The sequence below is a fragment of the Argiope bruennichi genome, chromosome 1 (assembly GCF_947563725.1).
Source record: "Argiope bruennichi chromosome 1, qqArgBrue1.1, whole genome shotgun sequence".
Classification (NCBI taxonomy): Eukaryota; Metazoa; Arthropoda; class Arachnida; order Araneae; family Araneidae; genus Argiope; species Argiope bruennichi.
The window spans coordinates 101,105,682-101,130,986 of NC_079151.1; the positions used below are offsets into that span (position 1 = coordinate 101,105,682).

The 25,305-nt window shown below is 30.8% G+C and overlaps 2 protein-coding genes across 3 annotated transcripts; both read left to right on the forward strand.

Moving 5' to 3' along the window:
* The first annotated feature begins 54 nt into the window (after window positions 1–54).
* On the forward strand, window positions 55–12,043 carry LOC129973873 (uncharacterized). Its single transcript, XM_056087521.1, has 7 exons — window positions 55–146; window positions 1,165–1,282; window positions 5,623–5,753; window positions 6,536–6,657; window positions 7,805–7,965; window positions 11,320–11,418; window positions 11,885–12,043. Exons 1-7 carry the CDS (start codon window positions 55–57, stop codon window positions 12,041–12,043), a joined length of 882 nt encoding a protein of 293 aa, XP_055943496.1.
* Window positions 12,044–12,964: 921 nt separating this feature from the next.
* LOC129975222 (uncharacterized) lies at window positions 12,965–24,767 on the forward strand. 2 transcript variants are annotated; one of them, XM_056088247.1, is made up of 6 exons: window positions 12,965–13,074; window positions 14,280–14,343; window positions 15,418–15,469; window positions 17,972–18,000; window positions 21,384–21,456; window positions 24,387–24,767. In XM_056088247.1, exons 3-6 carry the CDS (start codon window positions 15,419–15,421, stop codon window positions 24,636–24,638), a joined length of 405 nt encoding a protein of 134 aa, XP_055944222.1. In that variant the 5' UTR covers window positions 12,965–13,074; window positions 14,280–14,343; window position 15,418; the 3' UTR covers window positions 24,639–24,767. The 2 variants fall into 2 exon arrangements, with proteins under 2 accessions (XP_055944222.1, XP_055944211.1); XM_056088236.1 differs by lacking the exon at window positions 12,965–13,074 and adding an exon at window positions 13,511–13,664.
* The last annotated feature ends 538 nt before the right edge of the window (window positions 24,768–25,305 follow it).

The window sequence follows — 25,305 nt, forward strand, 5'->3', positions numbered from 1 at the left end:
TTTCGGGTCCTTTTAGCAGTCGGATTTATCATACAGAGTTGGAAATTCTTTGAGATGTATCTCCAGTACCCCTCATCAGTAGAACTCGAAGTTGTACAACCCGCAGATGTTGAACTGCCGGCTTTCACAATATGCAATATCAATGAGTAAGTATAACAAGAGAATTTTTATTCGTAAGAAAATAATTCTCTTCTCTAAATTTTTTGTTCTATCATTCATGTTTCAAAATAAGATTTAAATTATGCAAATATTATCAATAAAAGTTTATTAGTTTTGAAATTTATGAAGTACACAAATAAGTTTTATTTAGAAATAGAGAGGAGGAATATGAAATGAATATTTAATACTTAAATATTAAAAAAGACCTCTTGTTGGCCATATAAAAAAGTCAGGCGAAGTCTAGTTAAATTTTATAAAGAGCATATTAGAAATATATTTTTTAATTACCTTAGAGAAATTCTTATTACTTGATGTATTTAAAAAATTGCAAAATGAATGTTTTATTGACATTTTATTTTTACAAATGTATTTTTAAAAGAATAAATTATGGTAATAGTTAAGAAAAAAGGTTTTTACTGTCTCGCAATTTTCCGTTGGGGATAATTTCGTCTTTAATTAATGGGAAAATATCAATTCGCTTTTCATTATGAAGTTAAAATTTTTGGAATTAGAAACTCAATCATAAAGGAATTTTTGATTATTTAGTTTCTCATCTTCTTAGCTAGTCTAAGAATAACATTTTTTATTGATTATATGCTTTTATAGGATATCTTTTAAAGATACCAATAACGGTGTAAATCTTGAAAATCTTATCAATTTCATATAAATTATAATTTTTTTTTCTTTTACCAAAAATTGCAAAATTTTCTTATCAAAAATTAGTAAAGAAAGGAATTTCTATGTAAAAGGATTTTGTTCTTTCAGGATCCGTTCCACTACATACTGTGAAAAAATATCCAAAATATTGCGTGATTCGGGATTTTTTTTGAATGCTTTTATAGGATATCTTTTGCAAAAAAAAAAAAACCAACAACGAATTAAATCTTGCAAATTTTATCAATTTCATAAAATTTATAAATCTTTTTTTCTTTTACCTAAAATTTAATTTTTTAATCAAAAATTGTGAAAAAAGGATTTTTATGTAAAATGATTTTGCTCTTTCAGAATCCGTTCTACTCCCTACTGTGAAAGATATCCAAAATATTGCGGGACTCCGGATTCTGATCCTCAGTTTTGCGTGCATTTCGCTGAATATTGCAATCTCGTTAATACTTCGAAAAAGGTATGAAGTTTGTTTTTAATAATTATCAACATTAATAACCGAGTTAAAAATTATTTTTTATGACTACGAAATAAAATCCTAAATACTAATATAAACCCATATAAATTCTATTAAAATTAAAGCGAATGTGCATGCGTCTGCGTATGAGTTGGCGCATTGCAACATAGAAAATTTAACCAAGAGCTTACAAATTTTTCAAAATATAATAAATTGTAAATTTGTACTTGTTAGTGATTTTGTAAATTTTAATTAGAAATTTAATTGATTTAAAATTAAATCTCATGAAAATATTATTGCACAAAACATTGATATTTATATCATCTTAAAATTTAAAAATTGTCTTTTTATCTGGATACCAATTTTGTTGTCGAACAAATTTTTCTGAATTTTGGCAACTAAAAAATTCTAAAGATTTAATAAAAAATTTCATTTTCGCAGTGAAATCTAAACCACTCTTATTGTTTAATTTAATGCTTAATCGCTTGAAAACTGAGGAAGAAAGATATTGTTTACACCTCAGTTAACATAGGAAGGTGAAATTCCCGCGTCTCAAATGTCAACGCGCAATTAGAATATATGTTACTAAGAAAACTAAGCTTTTAACAGCACTTTCATGTCTTGGAATGAGTTTCTATTTAGAAAGCTCATGTATATAATAAACAGAACAAGTGTAAGGCTTTTAAGATAACACGGCTTTAATGTCTGTCACAATTTGATGCTTAAAAATATTTTGCTGAGTGGATCATGAGCAAAAATTTTTGCATAAAAAATTCAGTTGAAATGAAACGCAATCAATATTCATTTTTGCATAAAAAATTCAATTGAAATGAAACGCAATCAATATTCATTTTTGCATAAAAAATTCAATTGAAATGAAACGCAATCAATATTCATATCGAATCTGCTTGTCGTCAAAGGCGACTAATAAACAATAAATATCAATGATTTATTTAATCTGTATTAAACCCAACTACTTTTGATTGAGCTATTTTTCATACTTCATTCAATAAATTTTAGCCAATACATATTTGTATAAAAATATAATTTTTGATGATAGATGATGACAAAAGGCAAAGGAAGAATACTGGGATTAATGAAGTTCATTCATTAAAAATTTAGTTACGATAACACTAATCGAATTTACTATACGATTTTTACATTACGTTATTATTTCAATGGTGAAAATAGTCAAAATATATCATTTAGAAGGGTAAATTGTACAAAAAATTTAATTAAGAACAATTTTTTTCTCGAAATCTTGTCTAAGGCTACAAAATAAAAAGTGATATATGATTTATCAAAACAAGAATGAAATCAACATTAATACTGTTTTCGATCACAGACAGAAAAAAAACTGCGCTTATTTATATAATTTAACATATTTGTGGAATTGTTTTTATCGACTGTGTGAATATAAAAATTTAAAATTTGAACAATAAGATTTCTATATTTTAAGGATTGTGAAAATTTGATGAAAGCTTACTATCCACTTGAAAATAAATTATATATATGCATCTTTACAAAATATTTTAACTTTGGCAATTTATCTGTAGCAACAGATTCATTGTAAATATTTCCACTGCCGTGGAGATTTTTTCATTTATTATTTTTTTTATCCTCGTGTTTTCACATTGAGAAAATAACGTGACAGACAAAACAAAATCGACCTCCAGATTTTAGGGAGTATTGACATCTTAGATCGATCTGAAAGAGGAAAAAATATTGTTGTAATTTCGGAAATTATTTCTGAAAAACATCAAAATTCTGTAATGAAAAAGGAACAAGAACTGGAATAAACCGGAAATCAGCGGAAAAGACAATTTCAGATGCTTTTACAGTACTTTTATTGATGCAGTAGAGACCGCTTGGTTGTATAACACAAACACAAATCATGTTTAACCACCTGTGAAAATGGTAATTTGATGTGAAAGTACATTATAACTGTAGAGACAAAAATTTTCATTTTTTCTTTTCAATCATATTATTTCCAGATTAATTTTTTATTCGCAAATTGTATTTCATATTTTTTGGCTCGAGATCTAATGAAAATCAGAGATTTTTGTTATTTTTCGTTCCATTATTTTGAAATTTCAAATGGGATTTATTTTATTTATACACTGGTGTGTAAAACTTATGGCAAAAAAGCATCTGTTGCTTAATTCCACAAGAAATCATCTAAGAGACATGAAATTCAGAAATGAGAGATAGCATTTTGTACTTAAACCATGACAAAAGCATAGTTGAGCAAAAAATATGAATAAAGTATGGAATACAATGAATAAAGAATGGAATCAAACGAAAAAAAAAGACTTTATTGAACTCATAGTATTGTTAAACATGATTGTATGTCCAAGAAGAACAAAAACAAGCATATGTTCCTTAGTATGGAATATGCCCTCTCCGTACTTCTTTGCATCGTCTCTTCATACTCAGCATTATATTGAAGTAAGAGTGCCCATTCCTCAATCAGCATCTGTTTTAGTTTTTGGGTGTTCCCCGGTGGAGGTAATCGTGCCGCAAGGCGCCTCTCCAAAGCATCCCACACATGTTCTATGGGATTTAAATCAGAAGAGAATACTGGCCAATCCATTCGAGCGATATCTTCACTTTCTAGTAGCTGCTGAACATCAGTAGTTTGGTGTGGCCATGCATTTTCATCCATAAAAACGAAGTCTGGTTCAATAGCACCTTGGAACAGACGCACAGGGGGAAGGATCTCCTTACAATAGCGATCTCCGGTTACAGAACCTCTGTGGGAAAACTTGGAGCTCAGTCCGCCCGTTCAGCATAATGTCTCCCCGACGACAACTCCAGAACCACCGAAACGGCCTCTTTCCTTGATGTTACTGGGATGAAACCATGTTGCGATTTCTCTTAAAATCAACTGGCGTTGAGAATTTTTGTGGCACTGAAACGACTATCATCCGTAAAGAAGACACGACTCCATTGATGAGACGTCCAGTTTTTGTGCTTCTTACACCACTAAACGGTGCCACCGACGGCCAAGTTTCAAAGGGATGCAGCGTTCCGGACAGTAGGCGAATAGGTCACCTTTGTAAAGGCGTCTGGCCACAGAAAGCAGCTACACTTGTTGTTCTGTTGCTGTACACAGCTTCTGAGTGACGCTTGCTGATTGGTATCGGTCTCTTTTCGCCTAAGGACGATATATCGGTCATCCACTGCAGTTGTTATCCTAGGGCGGCTACCACCAATCTTTCTAACACCTGTACCTATTGTCTGGAAGGCTTTCCAAGAGCGCGAAACGATACTTCTGTTGATTCTAAACTCTCCAGCTACACTGGTCAAACTGCGCCCCTCCTCCAGTTTTCCGATCATTCTTCCACATCTGAAGTCGTCCAGGTGATTTCTTCTAGCCATGTCTTACGAAACAACTCATTTGCACTTGCAACAAATGTCTTTAATTGCGCCTCCGTTCTTCCTTTCATTGTAGTATTGAGCTGCGCGCCCCGACTGTACGCGTTTTGTGTACACTCACGTCATCTATGATGTTTTGTTTTTGACATTTGCATACGCATCACCTTTTGACTGAATTGCGTTCTCATTGTACTGATCGCAATAACCCCTTTTCTGCAATTTCATGGCTACTTGCTTAAAATTTAAATTGTTGCTTAAGCTTTGCTAATCAGTCTATTTTCCTAGCCAGTTTTCTCAAGTAGTTCGTTCATCGGGAATAGTGATTTTACTTAATTTCAATTAAAACAACTATACATAATTTTCAAAAAAGCATTAAATTTGGATAGAAATTAAAATTGTTTATTTTAATAACCATAAACCTACTTTGTCTATGGCGAAATGAACATTTCTAATGGTGTTGAGTCCTATTGCTTCAAACTGCTATCAAATGTCTGACTGTCAAAAGGTAATCAGTCTTCTATTTGCAAATTGTGATTCGCGGTTCAAAAACTTCTCCCCATGTAGATAATGAACAAAATATTTCTTTTTTGTTTCTCAAAAATAAAAGGGAATGACGCTTTTAAATATTCGATGGAACGATGAAAGCGGTGAACAGTGAAAATGTTTTTAAAAAATTAAACTAAAAAATAATTTTTAAAAATCAACAAAATGGTAGCATTATCAATAATCAATAAAGTGATATCATTAAAAATTTTTTTTTAAATTTTAAAATGACATAAATATAATTTTTTCACTATAATATTTTCGGAAGTTATTGCAGAAAAATTCGTCTAATTTTCTTCATATAAACACATACACATTCTTCTTGACTTTTAGGAGAGATTTACCGCGTAATTGGCAGAGTATTGAAATATTGTTTAAGAATTCCTTTTCTACCTGCAATTTTATTTTGGTTTGTTTTGCAGGTTCCCCTTTTCAGCGACAAAGCTTTCTTCAGACATCTCTCTCGCTACGAACAACAAGTATTCGGACACCAGTACAGAGACTTGGTGAATACTTGTACAATTGAGACAGATGACGAAGAAACCGAATGTTCGTAAGTGAATACACATAATATTCAAATATGGTTCACATCCAAAAATTCTTCCTTTTCGGCATCTGTATATCAATTTAAAGATTGAAACTTGGTAAATTTAATCATCGTTGTTTTTGTAATAAATTGATGCACAGTGTTAAATTTTTTTGGGGGACAGATTCTAAATATAATTTGATGTTATTGCATTTTGGATACATTTTTAAAGAAATTGTAAGGATGGACATGAACAATATTATAAGATAATGCTTCTAATGCTACAAAATTATGTTCAGACTTACCCTACTTTTTCTTTATATTGTTTACTATTTTAAATAACTGAGCGTTTTGTTTAAAATATTTTATTCAATTAGAATATTATAAATTAGCCTCAAGTCAAGGATAAGGAAATATCAACGACAGTGGTTTTCTTGTCAATAAATATCGGCATTTAATATAAAAAAAACTATATACATTTGCCAATGTTTTATTTATCGTTTGCTTAAAAAAAAGGAAAAATTCTTAAAAATATGTAGTTTATTTGGCAAGCTATAAATTGAACTGCTTTATTGACATTCTTTTTTAAAAGAAATTTGAAAGCTAATTTTTGACGCTATAAAATTTAAAACAAATTTTCCAAAAGTATTACTTTATTTTGTTGCATAAAGCATGTTAAAAATTGATTTTAATATTCACAAAGCACATTTTGGCCTGTTTTATATTTTCAATAGTCATCATTTCTACATTGGCTTTATTTCAAAACGTTTTAACATTAATGCATTTCTCATTTTTCTTTTTGCAACCAGTTCAGAGCCAGTATTGGTTCCGGCCTTGAGCTTTTCTTACGAAGTTCCTTTCAATTGTTTCATGATCTATTCTCTTCATAAGAAACCGAATGGAAATCCTCTTAAAGTCCCAGTATCAACCAGTAAGTGATGCCAGTTTTTGCAATATAAAAGATGCAAAATTGTATTCGTAGACGAGTGATTTGCATCGTTTATATGCAAATATACTTTCATATTTTTGTGTCATTTACTTAAGCGTAGGCATGCCGTATTTGAGAATTTTAAGAATCATATTTAAATATTAAATTCTAATCGAACTCATTTATCTTTAGTTGAACATACTGGACGTACTGATTACATTTGTTCGGGCCTAGAATATATGATGAAATATTAAATTTGAATGTTCAGAAAGAAATCGAAATTCGGAATTTTTATTTACTTTGATTTAAAACTTTCTTGACTGTTTTCTTTGCGCAATTGTAATATTAACACTTTAAGCCCCTTGCCAGTCATCGGAGACTGACACTGAATTTTTTGTTCAGTTTCGTCAGTTACTCCTGACTGACTTAATACTTTTCATTCAGGCCACTTCTGTCTGACTGACTTAATACTTTTCATTCAGGCCACCTCTGTCTGACTGACAATAAAATTTTCATTCCGGCTGTATTAGTCATTGATGACAAATGATATACATTAAAAAGTTACATTCTCTTAATAAATTTGAATGTTAAAATCATGAAATTATGCACCTAAATGCATACTATCTTATCGCAACTTCGCATTGATCTCCGGTTGTCAGTGTATCAATGAAATCGAATATCGTGACTGGGCTGAAAGAATATTGGCGCTTAAACTGTAAAGAGAAAAAAAAGGGAAGTTCCATTAAATTCCCGAAATAAAGTCCAAAACATTTTTTTCACCTCAAACTGAAAGGAATGTTGACATGTATGTTGGAAGAAATGTATGCTGACAAATTTGCATAAAAATTTGAGTATGTTCAAAATATATGCTCAACCAACACAAAAACCACTCTTCATAATTCAACCCAAAACTGAAATTTTTATGTTCTTCAATTTATAAGATTTTGCTCAACAATTAGTATTTACTTTAGGCAATTTGATGGGTACTTGATTTGATGTAAAAATTAATTAAAGTAATATTGATGTCTTTCGGAAGAACCTAACAGAAATTACTGAGTTTGAAGGAAAAAGTGCATACAAAGATAAGAGTATTAAGAATTCAGCAAACACTCATATTTCCAAATTGACTGGTAATTTTTTTTTTTTTCAGAATTCCACTTGTCACTAAATTTGGAGGTTTCAGAGTATCACCCCTCTCATCTCTCAAGAGGCGCTCAACTTAGTATACACTCACCCTACCACGTCCCCTCTCCTGTGAGCGAAGGTCTCTTCCTAAATATGGGAACCGTTTACAGAATCTATGTCAGACTCGTAAGTTCAATACTATCCGATAACTTTAGCTGATTTATACAGTGTGCTCTTCAAATGGATAAAAAAAACTCAGAGGATTGTTAGTAGACATGAAGAGGAACTAAATTTGTAATGAAGCATGATGTTACAAACCACTTTAAAGAAAAAACGCAGAAAGGTTTCGATGTAGCGTTGGAGGACAAGAACAATGATGAGCATGCAATTTTTCTGATTTTATTATTACAAGATTTGTGGGAAGAGACGATCGTTGACGTCGTTACATAATCTACAAAGACGTAAAAACGATTTCTGAATGAGCTCGAAGATATCAGGTATGCTTTCGATATCATCAGCAGAGATGTTAATCTGCTCTATAATTGACTCTCTCCTCAAACATTGAGGTAAATGAATGATTTAAGATGATTCCATAGAGAAGAGTATAACGGATTAAGATCTGGTGAACGTGGAGGCCTATAAATGAATTCTATGAGTCTAGACCACCTGCGATATCGCGATGATTATGAAAATCGCGTGGAAAAATATCTTGAGGCGATATCATGCATCAATCGCAGGCCTCGCTCCATTGCGGTCCGTACACATTGCAACATTTCAGGAAAGACGCGTTTCTTTTCTTTTTGTCACAGAATATCCCCGAACTTAGAATCTCTAGGATTCCCTATAGGTCGAATGGATAATCGTGAAAAGATTTATTAAGAAGAAAAAAAATGTTAAGGTATAATGTTACACTGTATAATTGTTATTTTGTATACATCCAGTATACAAAATAACAATTATACAGTGTATGTTTGGTGGGAAGTATGAGTTCAAGAATTTGATTTGAAAATATTTCTTGGAGAAGGGCTTGATTGAGGATGGAGATAAGAATTTTTCTGGGCTTGAGGGAAGATGTATTGAAGAAAAAAGTTGCTCCATTAGGCGTTCGGAGAAAAAGGACACCCTGAAGAGAATCATTGAGAATTTCTGCCTACACAATGGCAGGCACTAAACCTCTTTTGAGATTTCTATGGTACACTAGCATGAGGATTATCCATCGTCCACATGTTTGCCTTATGTGTGTTAAAAAAATGTCTTCTGGACTCAGGGCGTGCGTGTGTTTTTACCGAATTTCTTACCCTCAATATTCTTTGAGATATTACGCTTCTGTACAATTTTTGTTCTTCTTAATAGCTATTAATTATTCTTTGAGTCTGTTGGTTTATTAACAAGACACCTTAATTATATATAAATTTGCCTTTTAAAGCAAAGCTGAGGTTATTTTGGCACACACCATGATATTTTAAATCGTGACTGGCAAAGTCGAGACTGCATATTTCTCTGCAAACGTCCGCATCTCATGGGCTGAAGTACTCTTGACATCAACATGTACACGAGGAATCGTTGATGGTATCTGGCTTTTTATAAAAATTTCATGCTCTTTTTGTTACTTGATAAAATTACTTCCTCTATTCTTAAAGTCTGAAAGATATTAGCTTTCGATTTAACTGTTGGATATATGTTTTTTCATTTTACAGAGATTCTTAAACTTTTCTCCCGTTAAATTTTTCTTCTAGTAATAAGACATTTCGTGCCTCCTATTTTATTAGCAAAAAACATTGTAGCGTTTAGCAAATTAAAAAAAATGATACAAGAGAAAATGACGCTAATATATTAAACAAGTTTCATTAAATTGGCTGAATTCAAAGATTAATGACTGAGATTCATTTGGTGACATCCTGGTGCACCAAGAATATTAGTTTTAGTTAATTTTAATTAAATCTTTCATATATAGATTGATGTTTATTATTTCAACAAAATATTTTTAATCATCAAAATGGAACGGACATTAAAATTGTTTTATTTTACTAACCATCCATCTGTTCTGTTCCCTGTATACATGAACAATTTAATGAAAAATATCACGTGAATCAAGTCCTGTGATATTATACAGATATTAAAAAATATAACTGGGCAGTTTACAGTCTTCTGTAGCATTATTACAACACTTTCTTATTCCTCCCGTAAAATTACGCACATATTAAAACAGAATTTTCTTTCCTTGCTTTTAATAACGAAATAAAGTCGTAGGATTTACATTTTGCTGAAACAATGAACTTGCTTTCAATACCCACGTAAAGATTTTGGATATCTCCCATAAGAGTTAATGGAAACACATGTTGCTTCTGAGCAACCCTGCACATAAAGAGTTAAAAAGACAACTTTTTGAATTTTTTAATGATCTAACAATCTTTGTGCAATAATATTTTCGGAGGTTTCACAGTATAATTTCAATATTTTTCTTCATTTTTAATTATTTAAAATTTTGATCAAAGTCTTAAAATAATCGTGTTTAGGTATACATTTCCTCCTCAGAAATATATTTGTTTCAAATTTCATTGATCTGTGATAAACAGTCTGACCTGTAGAGCGCTAACAGACAAACACAAGTTCGTAATAATTAGGAAAAATTAGAATCTTATAAATAATGAATCTAAAAAAAGCAGGAGCTTGAAGAAATTTTTGCAAAATCCATTTGGTATTGCTACCTATTGTTTAAAACGTTCCACTATTGAACATACAAGGGCTGTTTAAAAAGTATCCGACTTTTGGCCAGGAAAAATATATTACTTACGAGACGAAATTGAGACCCTAATCCCCTTCAAAGTAGACCCCTTGTGCTTTCACACTTTTAACCCACCGATCCTTATTCTGCCAGAAACACTTCTGGAGGCCTCTTTTGGAATGGTGTTCATCTCCGTTGTCGTGTTCTGCATTGTTTCTTCTTCTTCTTGCGTACAGCTGACCACCCCGCCACCACTGAACGTAGTAGTACCAACAGGATGCATTGTCTTTTCTGTATTCAAAATGGGATTTTTTTTAAAGACATCTTCAATTTCGGAAACAACCAGAAGTCACAAGGAGTCCTATCTGGAGACTTGAGAGGTTGGGAGACGGTAGGAATTCCATGTTTCACCAAAGAAGTCTGAATCAGTCATCTTGAGGGAAATCGAAAATCCGACAAACACTTATAACAGCACCTTATTCAACGGACAGCAGGCAGCGAATGACACATTCGAATACGGAGAAAAAAAATTCAAGCAAACGCATTGTTGCGCTCAAGTTGTCTTCTTCCACTAAGCACGGTGGCATTATTAGCATCATTACCATAAGCAGGAAAATTCAAGGTCCGATACTTTTGAGACAGCCCTCATATTTTGCATGTCGGTTAGTTGGTTGACATTGTTATGGAAAAGAAGAGGCAGTGTTTGGACATAATTTTCGTTATGTTCATTTGAAAAATGTACTTGCCTTGTCAGAGAGTTGTGTTTTCCAGCTAAAAATATTTCAGTTTAATTAATGTTTTTTCTTTTTTCTCAGGCAGAAAAGAATTTGTTGCCTCCTCCTTACAAAAGCAATTGTATAAACTATGAGAAACAATGGAAAGAAAATGGAGGAACAGGACCAGTCACTGAAAAGGTCAGATACCTCATATTTTCTTTGTTTAAAAATATCTTCATGCACCAAAATGAAAAACTTAATCTGCTGATAATATGAGGAGTAATCATTAACTTTTAAACAACTCATGAGTCTAAAATTAATCATTTAATAATTAATGAACAGTGAATCTTATTAGATGAAAAAAGCTTTCGTGAAGTTTTGAAAAAACTCTTTTGGAGTGTATGCTTAAAATATCAGTCATTACAATAAATTATTATAGTTTAAAACATACGATTTGACAATCTTTGAGGAACTTTAAGAACAGGAAAAAGTCAAGAAGCAGAATGAACAATTTTCTCCTGTCACTTTGCTGTACTGATATCGCTTGGAGATCATTTTGTTTGTTGTTGAACTATTATTATCCATTTAATAATTGATAATGAATTTTATTACTAATTTATTATAAAAAGAAAGTTTATTATTTCAACAATTTATTCTAATTTAGATGTGCAAAGAAAAGTGCAAACTGGAAAAGTCCTTGGATGCATACGGGTGTGCTGAACGTCGAATAGATTATCCTCATAACAAAACCATCTGCGCTAACCGTAAGTTTTATGGAAAGGTCATTATTTGTTTGTTCTTGGTAAATTTTCCATATGAATAGATTATTTGCAAATTATTTAATTTTTATTTTTATTTTTATTATTAATATTATGTTACATAGTGTTCTTTTTTGTTGTTGTTGTTGTTTCTTATGGCACTTGCCATGGACAAGCCCGCTGTTCGAAGACAGCCGATTTAAGCCTGAGGGGGAGCGCCTCTGGTTTCTATAGTAGCGCTATCTAGGGCCCAGAGAACGACTTAGCTACACACACGTCACAACCCTTTTTACTGGGCGGACTTTCCTTCACGCATTCACTCAACCACAGATCGTAATTTAGACTTGAATCAGAGAATGATCACCCCTGTTCCAGTACCCCCAGTGGTATTACTCTCGACATGGAGGACTTTGTGACCACGATAGATTTAACGCGCGTCAGTCACATAGCACGCGGGGAATCTTCGACCGGCGGGGTTCGAACTCGCAACCTAAGGGACGCCAACCAGGCTATCCCGGCCTCGTGTTCTTTTTTAAATATAATGAGTGCCTTTTCATTTTTATGCTAATGTTATCGAATCTTTCATTATACCAAAAACCAACAGAGATAAATTTCTTGGAATTTGGTAATTTTCTATGAGAGTTAGAACCCTAAAAATATTTATTCGCATGCTTGCATGTAAAACGTTTATGATTTATCTTAAGTGAAGAATAAATAATTATAAAAATGTATAAAAGAAGTAGTTTATTTTTCGCTAATACGAAATCATAAAAAAAATGTGACCGATTTGAAGCATAATGCGATTGTACTTGTTAATTAAAGGTAAAAAATTGCTGATAATTTTGACATCTTAATTTTTTTTACCATCTTTAACATTAATACTTTTGGCATTTTTAATACAAACAATGGAAGAAGATGTTTTCTTCGTAAGTTAGAAACGCATTCAAACACGCTCTTGAGATTTCAATGCCAATTTGGTTTTGGCGCTACATTTGGCACGTTTTGGCTCCTTAATTTTTAATTAACAAGTTTCACGTGGTCATGATTATGCTTCATGATTCATGAATTCCTTCGGTTTTTTTTAGAAATAATGCTCGTAAGTTGGATTCTATTTGTAAACTGCATGATGTAAAAGTTTTTACTTTTTAAACAGTAGGTGCTCAGTACAGTAGAGAATTTTATAGCTTTAATTATATTTTTAAATAATTAAAGATTAATTCAAATTGTAACTCCCACCTCAATAATTTCGAAGAAAGTTATTACACACACATATATACATGCGCGCGCACACACATGCACAATCGCTTGCGTTTAAAATTTCCGAAATTTAGCTTTTAAATGGCATTAAATTTATTTCCATTTAAACTTTCTTAACTTTATTGAAATTTTCAAGATTAAATATAAACACAAATTTGTAGTTATGCTCTTCCTTTATATAAATACATGCGATGAACTAGCAAGACGGTGAATTATCAATGCGGATATTTTAAATATTATCATATGACTGCAAATAAAAATAAATTAATTTTTTTTCAAATTATTATTAATTTTAACACATTGCATGTTTCTTAAAACATGATAATGTTTGTATGCTCCCATTCTTTTTGCAAATTGCACGATTAAAAAATCTTTACAAAACAGAATGCAACGGTTGATGGTATTAAGCTATATGAAGACAAGTTAGAGGTATCAAATCTAACATTTTTATGCTACAATGCTTTGGGCGAGAAGCTCGAATCTCTCTCCTTCCTTTGGTTAATTCTTCTACAATATATCAAATCTATTTTGTTATCAATTAAATTAATTATTTCATTTTATTCATTGTGATTTCAAATTATTTCGATTTAGTTTTAAATCCTCTAAGATTAAACTTAAACGACTTAACTATGATTTTACTAAGACTTAACTTAAAAGCGCATTTTATTTCGGATAATCCTCCATTCATATCTCATTTCAGAAACATGATCTCATCAATTTAAATAAGTAGTTATTAAATGAACGATTTACAGCTATTTAGATTTTTAGAAAAAAGAATATGAAAAATGCAAGTACATTTAAACAAAGCGATTCTTTTCAAAATATTTCAATATTCAAAAACAAAAATAAGTAATTTCTCTCTGGTTGATGCCTTCAGTAATATCTCTGAATTCTGAGCATCCGAAGATACAGCACCGATTTCTAAGACAAAATATTATAGAAATAAAGCCGATGCCACTTTTATTATTTGACTTTCCATGCATCTATTTCAGTTTTATGATACTTCAAATTTTGATACTCACGTAAAAAAAATTTATTTCTCAGCAATTTTTAACTTCGGAAGAAACACAAGTTTTCAATGTGCCAAAAGCTGCTCATCACCTTGCAGGTAAGAGAAAATTTTACATTAGAAGATCTCTTGTAGACATCTTCGTCAATGCTTTTTATGCCACTAAAATATTTTCATTGTTCTTATTCTAAAATGTATCTGTGCTAATATTTCAAGTATTTCAAATTTTACAAAATTTATTTTTCCTTTTTATTGCAAACGATTACTTAAGTCTGACATAAGTTTAAAATTGAAAAGATTGAATAGTTTCTTTATATTATAGTTTAACTCAAACTGATGGTTTTTATAGTATAAAATAATATTAGTATTAGAATTATGATATCGATATATATTGAAGAAAATTAAGAAACTAAAGAAACAATGTCAAATTTCCAGTTTTTTAAAGCTCACTTTCTACAATTTTTGTTTCATATAAGAACTTATAGTCCCTGAATTTGTCAGTGTTTGCCTGTTTTCATACACCCTTCATTTTTGAGGTGAGTTTTAATAAAACCTACTTCATGGTACATTCTCTACGCAAAAAACTGCGTTAGAGTTCACCAACCACGACCACTGAACCGATTTCAAATTTTTTTTTATATATATATATAAATGATCATGATCTATATATACGACATCACTTTTCGACTGCTCTACTACAACTGAAAGCCTCGAGAGATGTTAAAAAAACATTGGAATAGTACCATACCTTAACAATTGAAATGATTTCGCAACTTTTATTTGCCAGTTTGAAACATTGCTGCCCAGTTATTCTTATTGAATAGTAATCAGAATTCCTAATCAATTAGTAATACACTAGATATGGATTAATAATATATAATCAAACCTTAATTTAAAATAATATTTTCTTTTTTGATCATAAAATGTATTTCATCAAAATTGATTGACATGAATCGTTTAATACTATTAATATAATTAGCAAACAACTAGTTACCGGAGGCGGCTGTAATATTAATATAATTAGCAAACAACTAGTTACCGGAGGCGGCTGTAATATCAATATAATTGGCCAACAACTAGTTACCGGAGGGGGTTGTAATATTGATATAATAAAATCATTCATGATATAATGAATATCCAATCATAATATTTGGTATGCGTTTCTTCTTACAGAATGAGAAGATACGAAGTTCAAGTGCAAGAAGCTGATAGTGAAGGAAGTCGAGTAAGTTGTGACGAAAACAAGCATTACATTTATTTACAGTAAAATTTCAGCCGGGATAAATATTTTGAAAGTTGCTTACGAGAGATATGAATGTTGTATCAGCAAATTTCTCCACTTTGCAAATTTTGTTATGAATTCTACATAATTAAACCGTTAAAAATTTTCCCCCAAGCAAAATTAAGGCCCTGCTTTAACTCACCAGGCCCACTGGTGAGCATGCAATGCATAATCTAAGACAACAGTAATATTAGGTTTGGCAAACGCATTGGTTAATGCACGGGATTTTATTGGTATGCGATTTCATTTATGCATTTAAAATTTCATATTATTTTCCAAATGCCCAAGAATTGATTGATTTTACTTTGATGCAGCAGGAGATGGTTTCAGCGATACAAGCTTATTTATAAAATATAAAACAAACTTCTTTCCAAAAATCAAAAATTTTTCCGACATGTACTTATTCCAATATTTTTTTATTATCAAAAGTAGAACGCGTGATGGATTTTACAAACGCTGGACAAACCCGATGCAGTTAAATCTAATATACAGAATTGATTTTCCTACAATAATAATAATAATAACTAATATGTTAATACTCATCCGTATACTGAGCAACACAATTTTATCAGCCTTTATCACCAACATTACAGGCTTCAGTACATCTGTATCACGATTGTATCCCATTTTCTACATTCTGACAAATTTATTTATGCTTTTTATTTTCAACATCCATTGTCAAGCAACTTCAGTTGCGCTTTTCGCATTGATTTGCTAACCACTTCGCTGGCAAAAGATCACACAGGTGCATGCCAACAAAGTCTACTGTTACTCACAGCGAGGCCATATAAAGTATCCAAAGATACCTTATAGAAATCGGAAAAAGAGTTACATCTTCCAAATGAATTTTCGAATATGCTCTTGCAAATTGTGTTCCGGCTAACAATTTCACTCGACGGGTCGCGAACATCATTTTTACATTTATGATAATTACCTGCCGATCTGTTCAACACGTCGTTAGCGATTTTGTGACAAAAGCATTTCGACATGCTTGGCACATCTTCCCGGCGCAAATGGTTCAATTCAGGGTGAAGGGATTCGAACAATTCCATAGTGAATATACAGATAATTTTTGCAATTGATCTTTAAAATGTCAAATGCGGGTATTTGATTTGTAATATATCGCATCTTCACATTTTTTTCCCATTTTTTAAAAAATCTGCTTCCTAGTATAAACTTACTATTACACTTTAGATTTTATAACTAAAATTTGAACCCTTTTTATCATTTTTCTTAAATATTATATCCTACAAGCGACGGCGTAGTTGTTAGATGGTAAAACTGGAAATAGCGGAGAGCCATGGTTTTAAGAGGGTCCGACTCGAGGTTCTTTTTATGATGAGTGAATTATTTTTAAACTTAGTGATTATGGGAAGTTTAATTACATTAGGGGTTATATTATAAACATGTACTGTCCAGTTACACCATTGCTAATGAGTATATCAATGAATATAATAATTTAATGAGTATTTGGATATTCCCTTTATACATGCTATATAGTATATTTTCGTTTGCGTAAATTGAAATATTAGACTGGCAGAACGTGGTAAATAAATGCCTCCTAAACGAATGAAGAGCCCTCTAAGTCAAATGAGAACATTACCATACAAAAAAATATCACCCAAAACGGTTCCCAAAAGCTATAGCTGAAATTTATCGATTTAAATTCAAAACTTAATAATGAAAAAAAAATAATTTTATCAAATACAGCTTAACAGATTGGAACTGTATTGAACAAGATCCAAAATATATGTTGTACAGTGTCCTCATTAAACTCCATTAGCTTAACAGATTGTAATTGTATTGAACAAAGAAAGGTCCAAAATATATTTTGTACAGTGTCCTCATTAAATTCCATCAGCTTAACAAATTGTAATTATATTAAACAAAGAAAGGTCCAAAATATATTTTGTACAGTGTCCTCATTAAATTCCATCAGCTTAACAAATTGTAATTATATTAAACAAAGAAAGATCCAAAATATATTTTGTACAGTGTCCTCATTAAATTTCATCAGCTTAACAGATTGTAATTGTACAAAGAAAGATCCAAAATGTATTTTGTATAGTGTCCTCATTAAACTCCATCAATCATTAGTGGCGTATGTTTAGTGATAGAAAATATGCGATACATATATATTTTCTATATGAATCTTCAGAACCTTAATAACTTCACAATTAATTTTAGCAAGTAAAAAAAATATATATAACGTGGACCATTATTACAATATTGATCCATCTCAAAAGTACAGACTTTATATTTATAATAGATGTTTAATAGGGAAAATCCAGGGTTTTTCCTTTTTTATTAAAGAATATAGAAATGGTAAGTATAAAACAAAGTTTGCTGGTAGATAATGTAAATTAAATGTTAAAATAGAACAAAACATAGAAAGTGTAAAGCTATTTTCCAAAAATAATTTAATTTTTTTATTTTAATTTTCAGGGAAGCTGCGTAACAGCAAGTGATTTATCGTAAGTAAAATTTTATCTTATAATTCATAACCCTTTTATAATATAGAATTAGCATTCAAAAATTGGTTTGATATTAACATATCTTTTATCAATTATTAATCTTGTTTCAACAGAAGAAAAAAATCCTTTCAATTGAACTAAAAAAAATTAGGAAAATGGATCAAGGAACTCCAAGCATTATTTTGTAAAATGGAGCTTACAAAAATTTCTTTCTAAAAGATCAGTATAGTTACATAATGAAACTTGAAGAAATTGTTGCATATAACTTCAAAAATGAGAGACAGCAACTTCATTATCCAAAGTATTTTTTGCCAATTAGATTTTTTGTTTAATCATTAAAATAAAAAAAGGTTTTTCCAAAAATAAGTTAGATTTTTAGAAATCCTCAGATCAAAATTAAGTGTTAGCCACTTTCTCTAGGGATGGATATCGAAAGCATGAGAATTTTTCTAACAATTTAATAATTCCTTTCAACAAATCTTATTCTGAAAATGTCTTTAAAAATTCGTTAAATAATTAATTGCAATGGTGATTCACGTCTTTGGGACTTTTTTTTTTCTTGTGCAATTCAAATATTGGAAATGTTTTGTTAGGAAAATGAATTTGAGATGCTACAATACTCAAGATATGCAAGTCTGTATTAAATACCGAAGTTGATGGTTTTAATATATGGAATGAATATTGCTATTAGAAATAGTTGGCATAAAATAGTGATAGATCAGTCGAATTGTCATGAAAAATATTAAAAGATAGAAAAATTTATGGCGATAATTTTATTCAAGTCGTTTAAGTTGTTGAGTTGGCTTTTGAAAACAGGCTTCTAAGTTTTTATCCAAATATGTTGCTGGATAAAAGGTAAATTTGGAACAACAAATTTTCGCTGGGTGTCAATAGCTATTAATTTGAGAGGGGAATTTTGATAAGAGGTTGCACTATTAAAAACGATCGATAAAATGAGCTGCCGGAAGTTATGATAGCTTAAATAGGTTAGAGTAAGTTAAAAAAAATCCAGATGTGAAAAAAATATTTCTTTTAAAAGAATAATGCCACATTTTTGAAATTTTACGCATTAATTTGAAAATAAGTACGTACAATTTAAAAGGAAATAATTGATAAAAGTTTTGGATTGGTGCAAGTTATTTTTCTCAAAAAAATGCGACTTCATTGAAAAAAAAAAAAAAATGGGGTCATCGAAAAATGGCTGCAATTACTTTTATTGTATCAATCTGAATCCTTTCCCGGACTGAAAAATAAACCTACTGTTAAAATATTTATCTTTGTTTTCAGATGGTATAATGATCAATTTTCAGAAAAAACTAAAATAAATGAAAAATATTTTTTAAATTTGCACTTTTTGTTAAAATTTATTTTTGACCTTATTAAGTTATTATAAATTTTGACAGTTTATCTTTAGGTTTTCTTCTTAAATTGCAACTTTTTAATTAAAAGTTTTCCTCTTAGACTGACAGCTTTTTATTTAAATGCGGAAAGTCAGTTACAAATTCCATCCCCCCCCCCCCGTATATGATAACAAATCCGCTTGCAGACTTAGACAGTCAATTCAATAATTTAAGCCAATAAAATTGTTATTATGCATTTTTTATGCCTAAATACAGTGCTGTTGAGCTATAAGCATACTAATAGAACCTACATCTTGATTTAAACTGAAATTTTTTTCCATTATTATTAAGTAATTACAAAAGAGAATCGATATATGAACAAAAGTAGGTGATCTAATCAAATGAATATTTCTATGGTTTTATATTATTTAAATAAAATCAAAGCCTTTTGTAAATATATGCATCCTTTTTGAAATATCCTGTTTAAAGCATACCTTCCTATTCCGGAATTACATGCATAGGAAATTTCCCCGACTGTTTGAAAAGAGGAAGTTATTTCAATTATCTTTTGTTTACTTTTTGAAGTTATTAGCTTTTAGTCTGATAATCCAATTTTCAATAAATAATTGCACTATACTTACTGTTTGAACTGCTGGCTCTTAACATTAAGAACTAAATTTGAGATCTATCAGATTTATTTGCACTTACTGAAATCAATTCACACGAAGTATCAGATATACAAGTGTAACTAAGCAAGTTGCCTAACATTTAACTGTACATTGCTTTCACCATTTTAATTTTGTAAAATCGGCAATAGAGAGGGTTTTTTTTATATATATAAACTTTATTATAAATATAGAGGCACTTTATTTTAGAGCCATAAAAAAAGTTACTATGAGTATCACAAATGGTTGTTAACTCAGAAATTATTTTATTAGAATCTTTTACTACTATTACACGATTTACGTTCTGTTCGATTGCCATTTTAATTTTAAAACTTTAATTCTTTTGATAGCATTTTGATTATAAAACAAATTATTTTGATAATGTCTTTCGTACGGATAGAGCTTGGATGATCAGCTTTTAATATAACAATCTAACAATGAGCTTTTGATCTAACAATCGATTTAACTTAATATATTGTCATCATTATACAACTCGCGTTGTATTCTGCAACTATTTTATTTGTTAAATTATATGCTCTCTTTGTAATTTCCTCAAATTCTGTAAATAACCTCTTAAGCTCAAAATTGATATTTTTTTATTTTTATTGAAACTAATATATTTTAATTGTTTAAAGATCTTATCTCACGGAATTGCTGTTGAAATAAAATCTCCAATCATTTTAAATTCCATTTTTAAAAGAATTCTAAATTATTATTTTATACAAAAGAAAAATCATCTGCACTAAAGAGTTGCCTATCAATCGTTTAAATACAGAGATTGTTTTTTCAAATTAGTAATTTTTTTTCCTTCTAGAATGCTACATTATTCAGTAGCTATCCTGTAGATTCAAAAATTAATTTGGAGATTATCACAATATATTGTAAGATATTCTGGTGATGTTCTGTACCTTAATGTTTCATGTTTTATATCGTGAAATATTTTTTAAAAACCCTGGCACACCAGGAATTGGACGATGAATCGATTACAAAATTCTTCTTTACAAACATGAAAAAATTCAAGTTCAATGAAAGTATACAAAAAGATTGAAATAAAATAAGTAGTTTAAACTAACTTATTAGTAATTAAAATATTATCTAAACAAAAAAGCTAGCTATCTTAATTATATTTATCTAATAAGCACTAAAACTTGAAAGGCTTGAGCGTTTATAATATTCCATGAAAAAGAAATCTGTGTCTATTTATTTATAATTTAAAATATCATTTTCTATACAATTTTATTACTGTAAGAGTACGAGTCTTATTCGCTTGCCCTGCCTTCCAATTTTATTATTTTCTAGTTGATATATCAATAAGAGACAATTTTCTTTAAAACTTTTCTTTGTCTTTTAAATATTATTTTTAAATCTATTCTTCCAGATGTGCTACCTTAGTTCACATCATTTTCGAGAATTTAGAAATAACGACCTTCACTTATACTCCAAGATACGAGGTAAGTCAAGAAATAGACATAATCGTGATTGTTCATGAAATGCAAAATAATATGTGGAATATCAGAAATTTGCTAAATTTTGCATGAAAACAATCATAGCACTATATAAAACCATTCCTTCAATATTATTGTAAGCTGATAAATAGCTATTAATAAACTAATAAAAGATTATTAGTTGTTATACAAAATTATATATTCATGGCGAGTATAAAGCTAAATACCATTTTGATAATGACTACCTGTTTGAGGCCAAACTATCTTTAAGACATGAAGTTCCAGGTTCGATCCAGTTCTAGTCACGTTAATTAGGCGATTGAGTATCAAGTTTCCTCTCGTTGACATGGCGCGGAAATTTGGAAAGTGGCTGATGATTCAAGTATGGCGGCCCTCGCTATCTGATCACTGTACAAAATTACGTCATTTGTCTCCACGTACCCTTTATGTTGCCAGAAAATAAATCGTTAATGTCATTAACTAAACTAAATGGACACTTTCATAAAAAATAGTGGAAAAAAAAACCCCCCAACTTATATTCGTATGAGTATTTTAGAAAGTTAGACCCTTAAAGAAAAGAAACCACAGGTTTCTCTTCTCACATCTCAAGTTTCTGTTAAGAGAAATCACTTATATTCAATATGCTTTCGAAATCAAACATTTATGTTAATTTATAATTTTAATTTAAATAAGATATGGAGTTTGATCTAAACAACGACTTAAATTTGGTATGTGGTTTTTATAAAGATAGTAAATATTAGTAGATTTCTAACACAGTTCTATTGAAATTCATTTACAGAAAATCTGTTTGCCGGAGTATGATAATTGCAAAACGTAAAAAGCTAGATGAATAAAATTTAGATTCACCATCTGAAGTAAAGACCTGCATCAAATTTTGAATCCAGTCACTCGAGGGGTTCTGTTTGTCTATTCTTTTATATGCAAGTAAATATGATAGCTAAAAAGAAAATTGCAATTAATCACATGAATAAAATTTGGTATGTGACCCTGTTTCTAAAACTGAAGTATTAACTTAATTTTAGTTTTAGTCCACCACGAAAAAAACTTCCTCTTGACAAGCTAGAAGGCAAAGGTAGATTCATTTACATCTGAATTACTATTTGGCAACATAAATTGTTGATGTCAGAAACAAAATTAGGGTTGGAAAATTACTTTTCAGCTCCTAGCGTCTGAGATACTGCAATTATCGAAAAATTTTAAGATACAAAAGTTGTTCGTTTTAATGAGGCGCATATTTGGCTAATTAGATTTATTTTTGTATCTTCAATATTAAGGAAGCTATAGCGAAATGAAGATTTTAACGCCCACCATTTCCATCTCCTATGAATTAGATGGGCCATTTAGGAGCTCGTCCAAAATTTTTACATTTCTAACATATTCCAAGCCAATTAAAATCACAAATAAAATTACTCTAATTATCCTGTTCATAAGATAATACGAGTAAAATGTTTTAAGCATAGTGGTTTTGGGTTCTAGAGAACATGGTCGGTGGAAAACTTCAGAAATTTTCTCGAAGTCTTGTCAGGAGAACATTGCAAAAGGTAGTCTTCCTATAGGAATCTACCTAAGAAAAAGGTGTTCAAAATGCATTATCGGTTCTCATCATTATTACTACGCAGTACTGTGTGGGATTCTCAAAATAAGATTCTGAGCAGTCATGACCTTCAAAGTTTTGTCTAAGGTGCATAATTCTATGCTACGTACAAGGGTAACGAGTAATATAGTAAAGTACATGTGAAAGTTTGAGAGAGATGCTTCCTTCTAGTTTTTTTACGTGCACGCATATAATGCGTACGACTTTTGATGTGGTATAAGAAGCATTTGCAGAAATACATTCACGGGAAGCCAAGAGTTAGCAAGTTAGAATCGAAATAGTTTCATGGTAGAATCTCGAGATGGAAAATGGATTCCTCTTTAGATCAAAGGGTGAGATGAAAATTGAATCCACAAGCGTCAGATGCTTTTCTGCTCAGTGGGTGTGATAAAAAAGCTGACGTCTTCGTCATCTGAATAAAGATCAAAATTAAGAGATCCTTTTTACTTTCTCGTATACGTAGCATAGAGAAAGCATAGTAATTTGATGAATCTTAAAGTTTTAGATCTACCTGAGTTCGAAAAACACAGTTTTGGAAAAGTCCGCCTATCTATCTGTGACAAAAATAATTTAAAAACGCTTTGGTTCAGATGGATGTAATTTGGTATACGGTCTTCATAGCAAATTTGTAGATTTCAATCAAATTTTGTGCAAAATCCGCTCAAAGAATGCCTGTTTGTCCGTATATAATTTAACACGATTACTACTGCAAAACCAAGAGAGCTAGATAGATAAAATTAGATACACAGAATTAACATCTATAGTCTAGATGCCTTTCAAATTTTGAGCCACAACCAACACGAGACTGTTCGTCTGTCTTTCTGTACTTTCAGAAACGTGATAACTCAAAGACGCAATGACTTAAACATATCAAATTTGGTATGAAATTTTGTGGTTACAATTGCAGTTTTGTGTCAAATTTTTGTTTCAGTCGGTTGAAAAAAACGAGTCTGAAAGACAAATGTGAATTTTGAATACTATGAATTGCATGCCAGGGATTATCGCCAAATAACTCACCAAGGATGACACGATAGATTCAGTAAAAATATTATATCCACGCCAAAGGTTAATACTTCGTAATTATTATACGCCGAGGCCATGTAAAGCGTTTTCGGAGATAACACTTTTATTAGATAATATGCGAGGAAGTTTACTCCTGCTCGTTGTTAGTCCAAATCTTTCCGTTTACCTAAATTATGAAGATTCATACCCGTCATGGGATGTGGGAATCCCTTATGAAATAAGATACAGGAGAAAATTTTAGAGAGCGATTGGCTTTGGTAAAATCAGGCCAATTATATATGTTTACGTTTCCTTTTAGCCAGTTGGCATCCTGAGTTTTATCGGCGGCTACGTGGGCCTTTGGTTAGGCATCTCTCTGCTGACAGTGTACGATTTCCTGGAGACGTGGATATTCCGCTGCATCGCAGCAGCCAGAAGGAAGTGGAGCAACCGGAAGGGGAAGAATCGAGTTTCCGACATCCATAAGAATCTGTCTAGTGTATCCATCAAATCACCGTCCTCTGCATACAGGAAGAGATTCACCTATGGATCGCAGGTATTTAAAAGATAGAACAGTGTTTGGAAATTTCATTTCCTTGATCCCACATTGCAATGAGTGGAGTCAGGACCTTTGTGAGAATTTAACCCGTTAACTGTGAACCGAAATATTTCACTGAAAAAGGAGCTGTACAAATTTAATTACTCGGTTAATAAAGTAATGATAATGGTTCGAAATTCCAAATTTACAGTTTGTTCTGCATCATAAATATTTAGATTGTTAAATGTGCACAGAAGACAGTATTTACCAGAGGAATTCAAACTAAAATGATTCTTAACTGTAAATAAATATTTTGCCGCAGAAAAACTCTAAAAAACGTTCTTTTCAATCAGAAATTTAGCTAAAATCAAAGAGGCCAATTGTGAGAAAATTACAAATTAATTATGAGCAAATTAACTCTATGGTACTTAAATTAAGGTACACTTAAACAAATGCATATTTTGATAAGAAATTTAGCCGAATCAAATAAAAAAAGGAAGGGGGGGGCAGTTATGAGCAACAAATTAACTTCATGGCATCTAAATTTAGATTAATCCCTTAAGAAAATTAACACTGTTTTTATTAAATTTTAGTCTATATCCTATATGTGCAAAGACATTGGCAAAAATGTTACATATCAAGATAATTCAAAAATTAGGAATAAGTGATATTAATTAATAATAGGATCCATTAATCATTA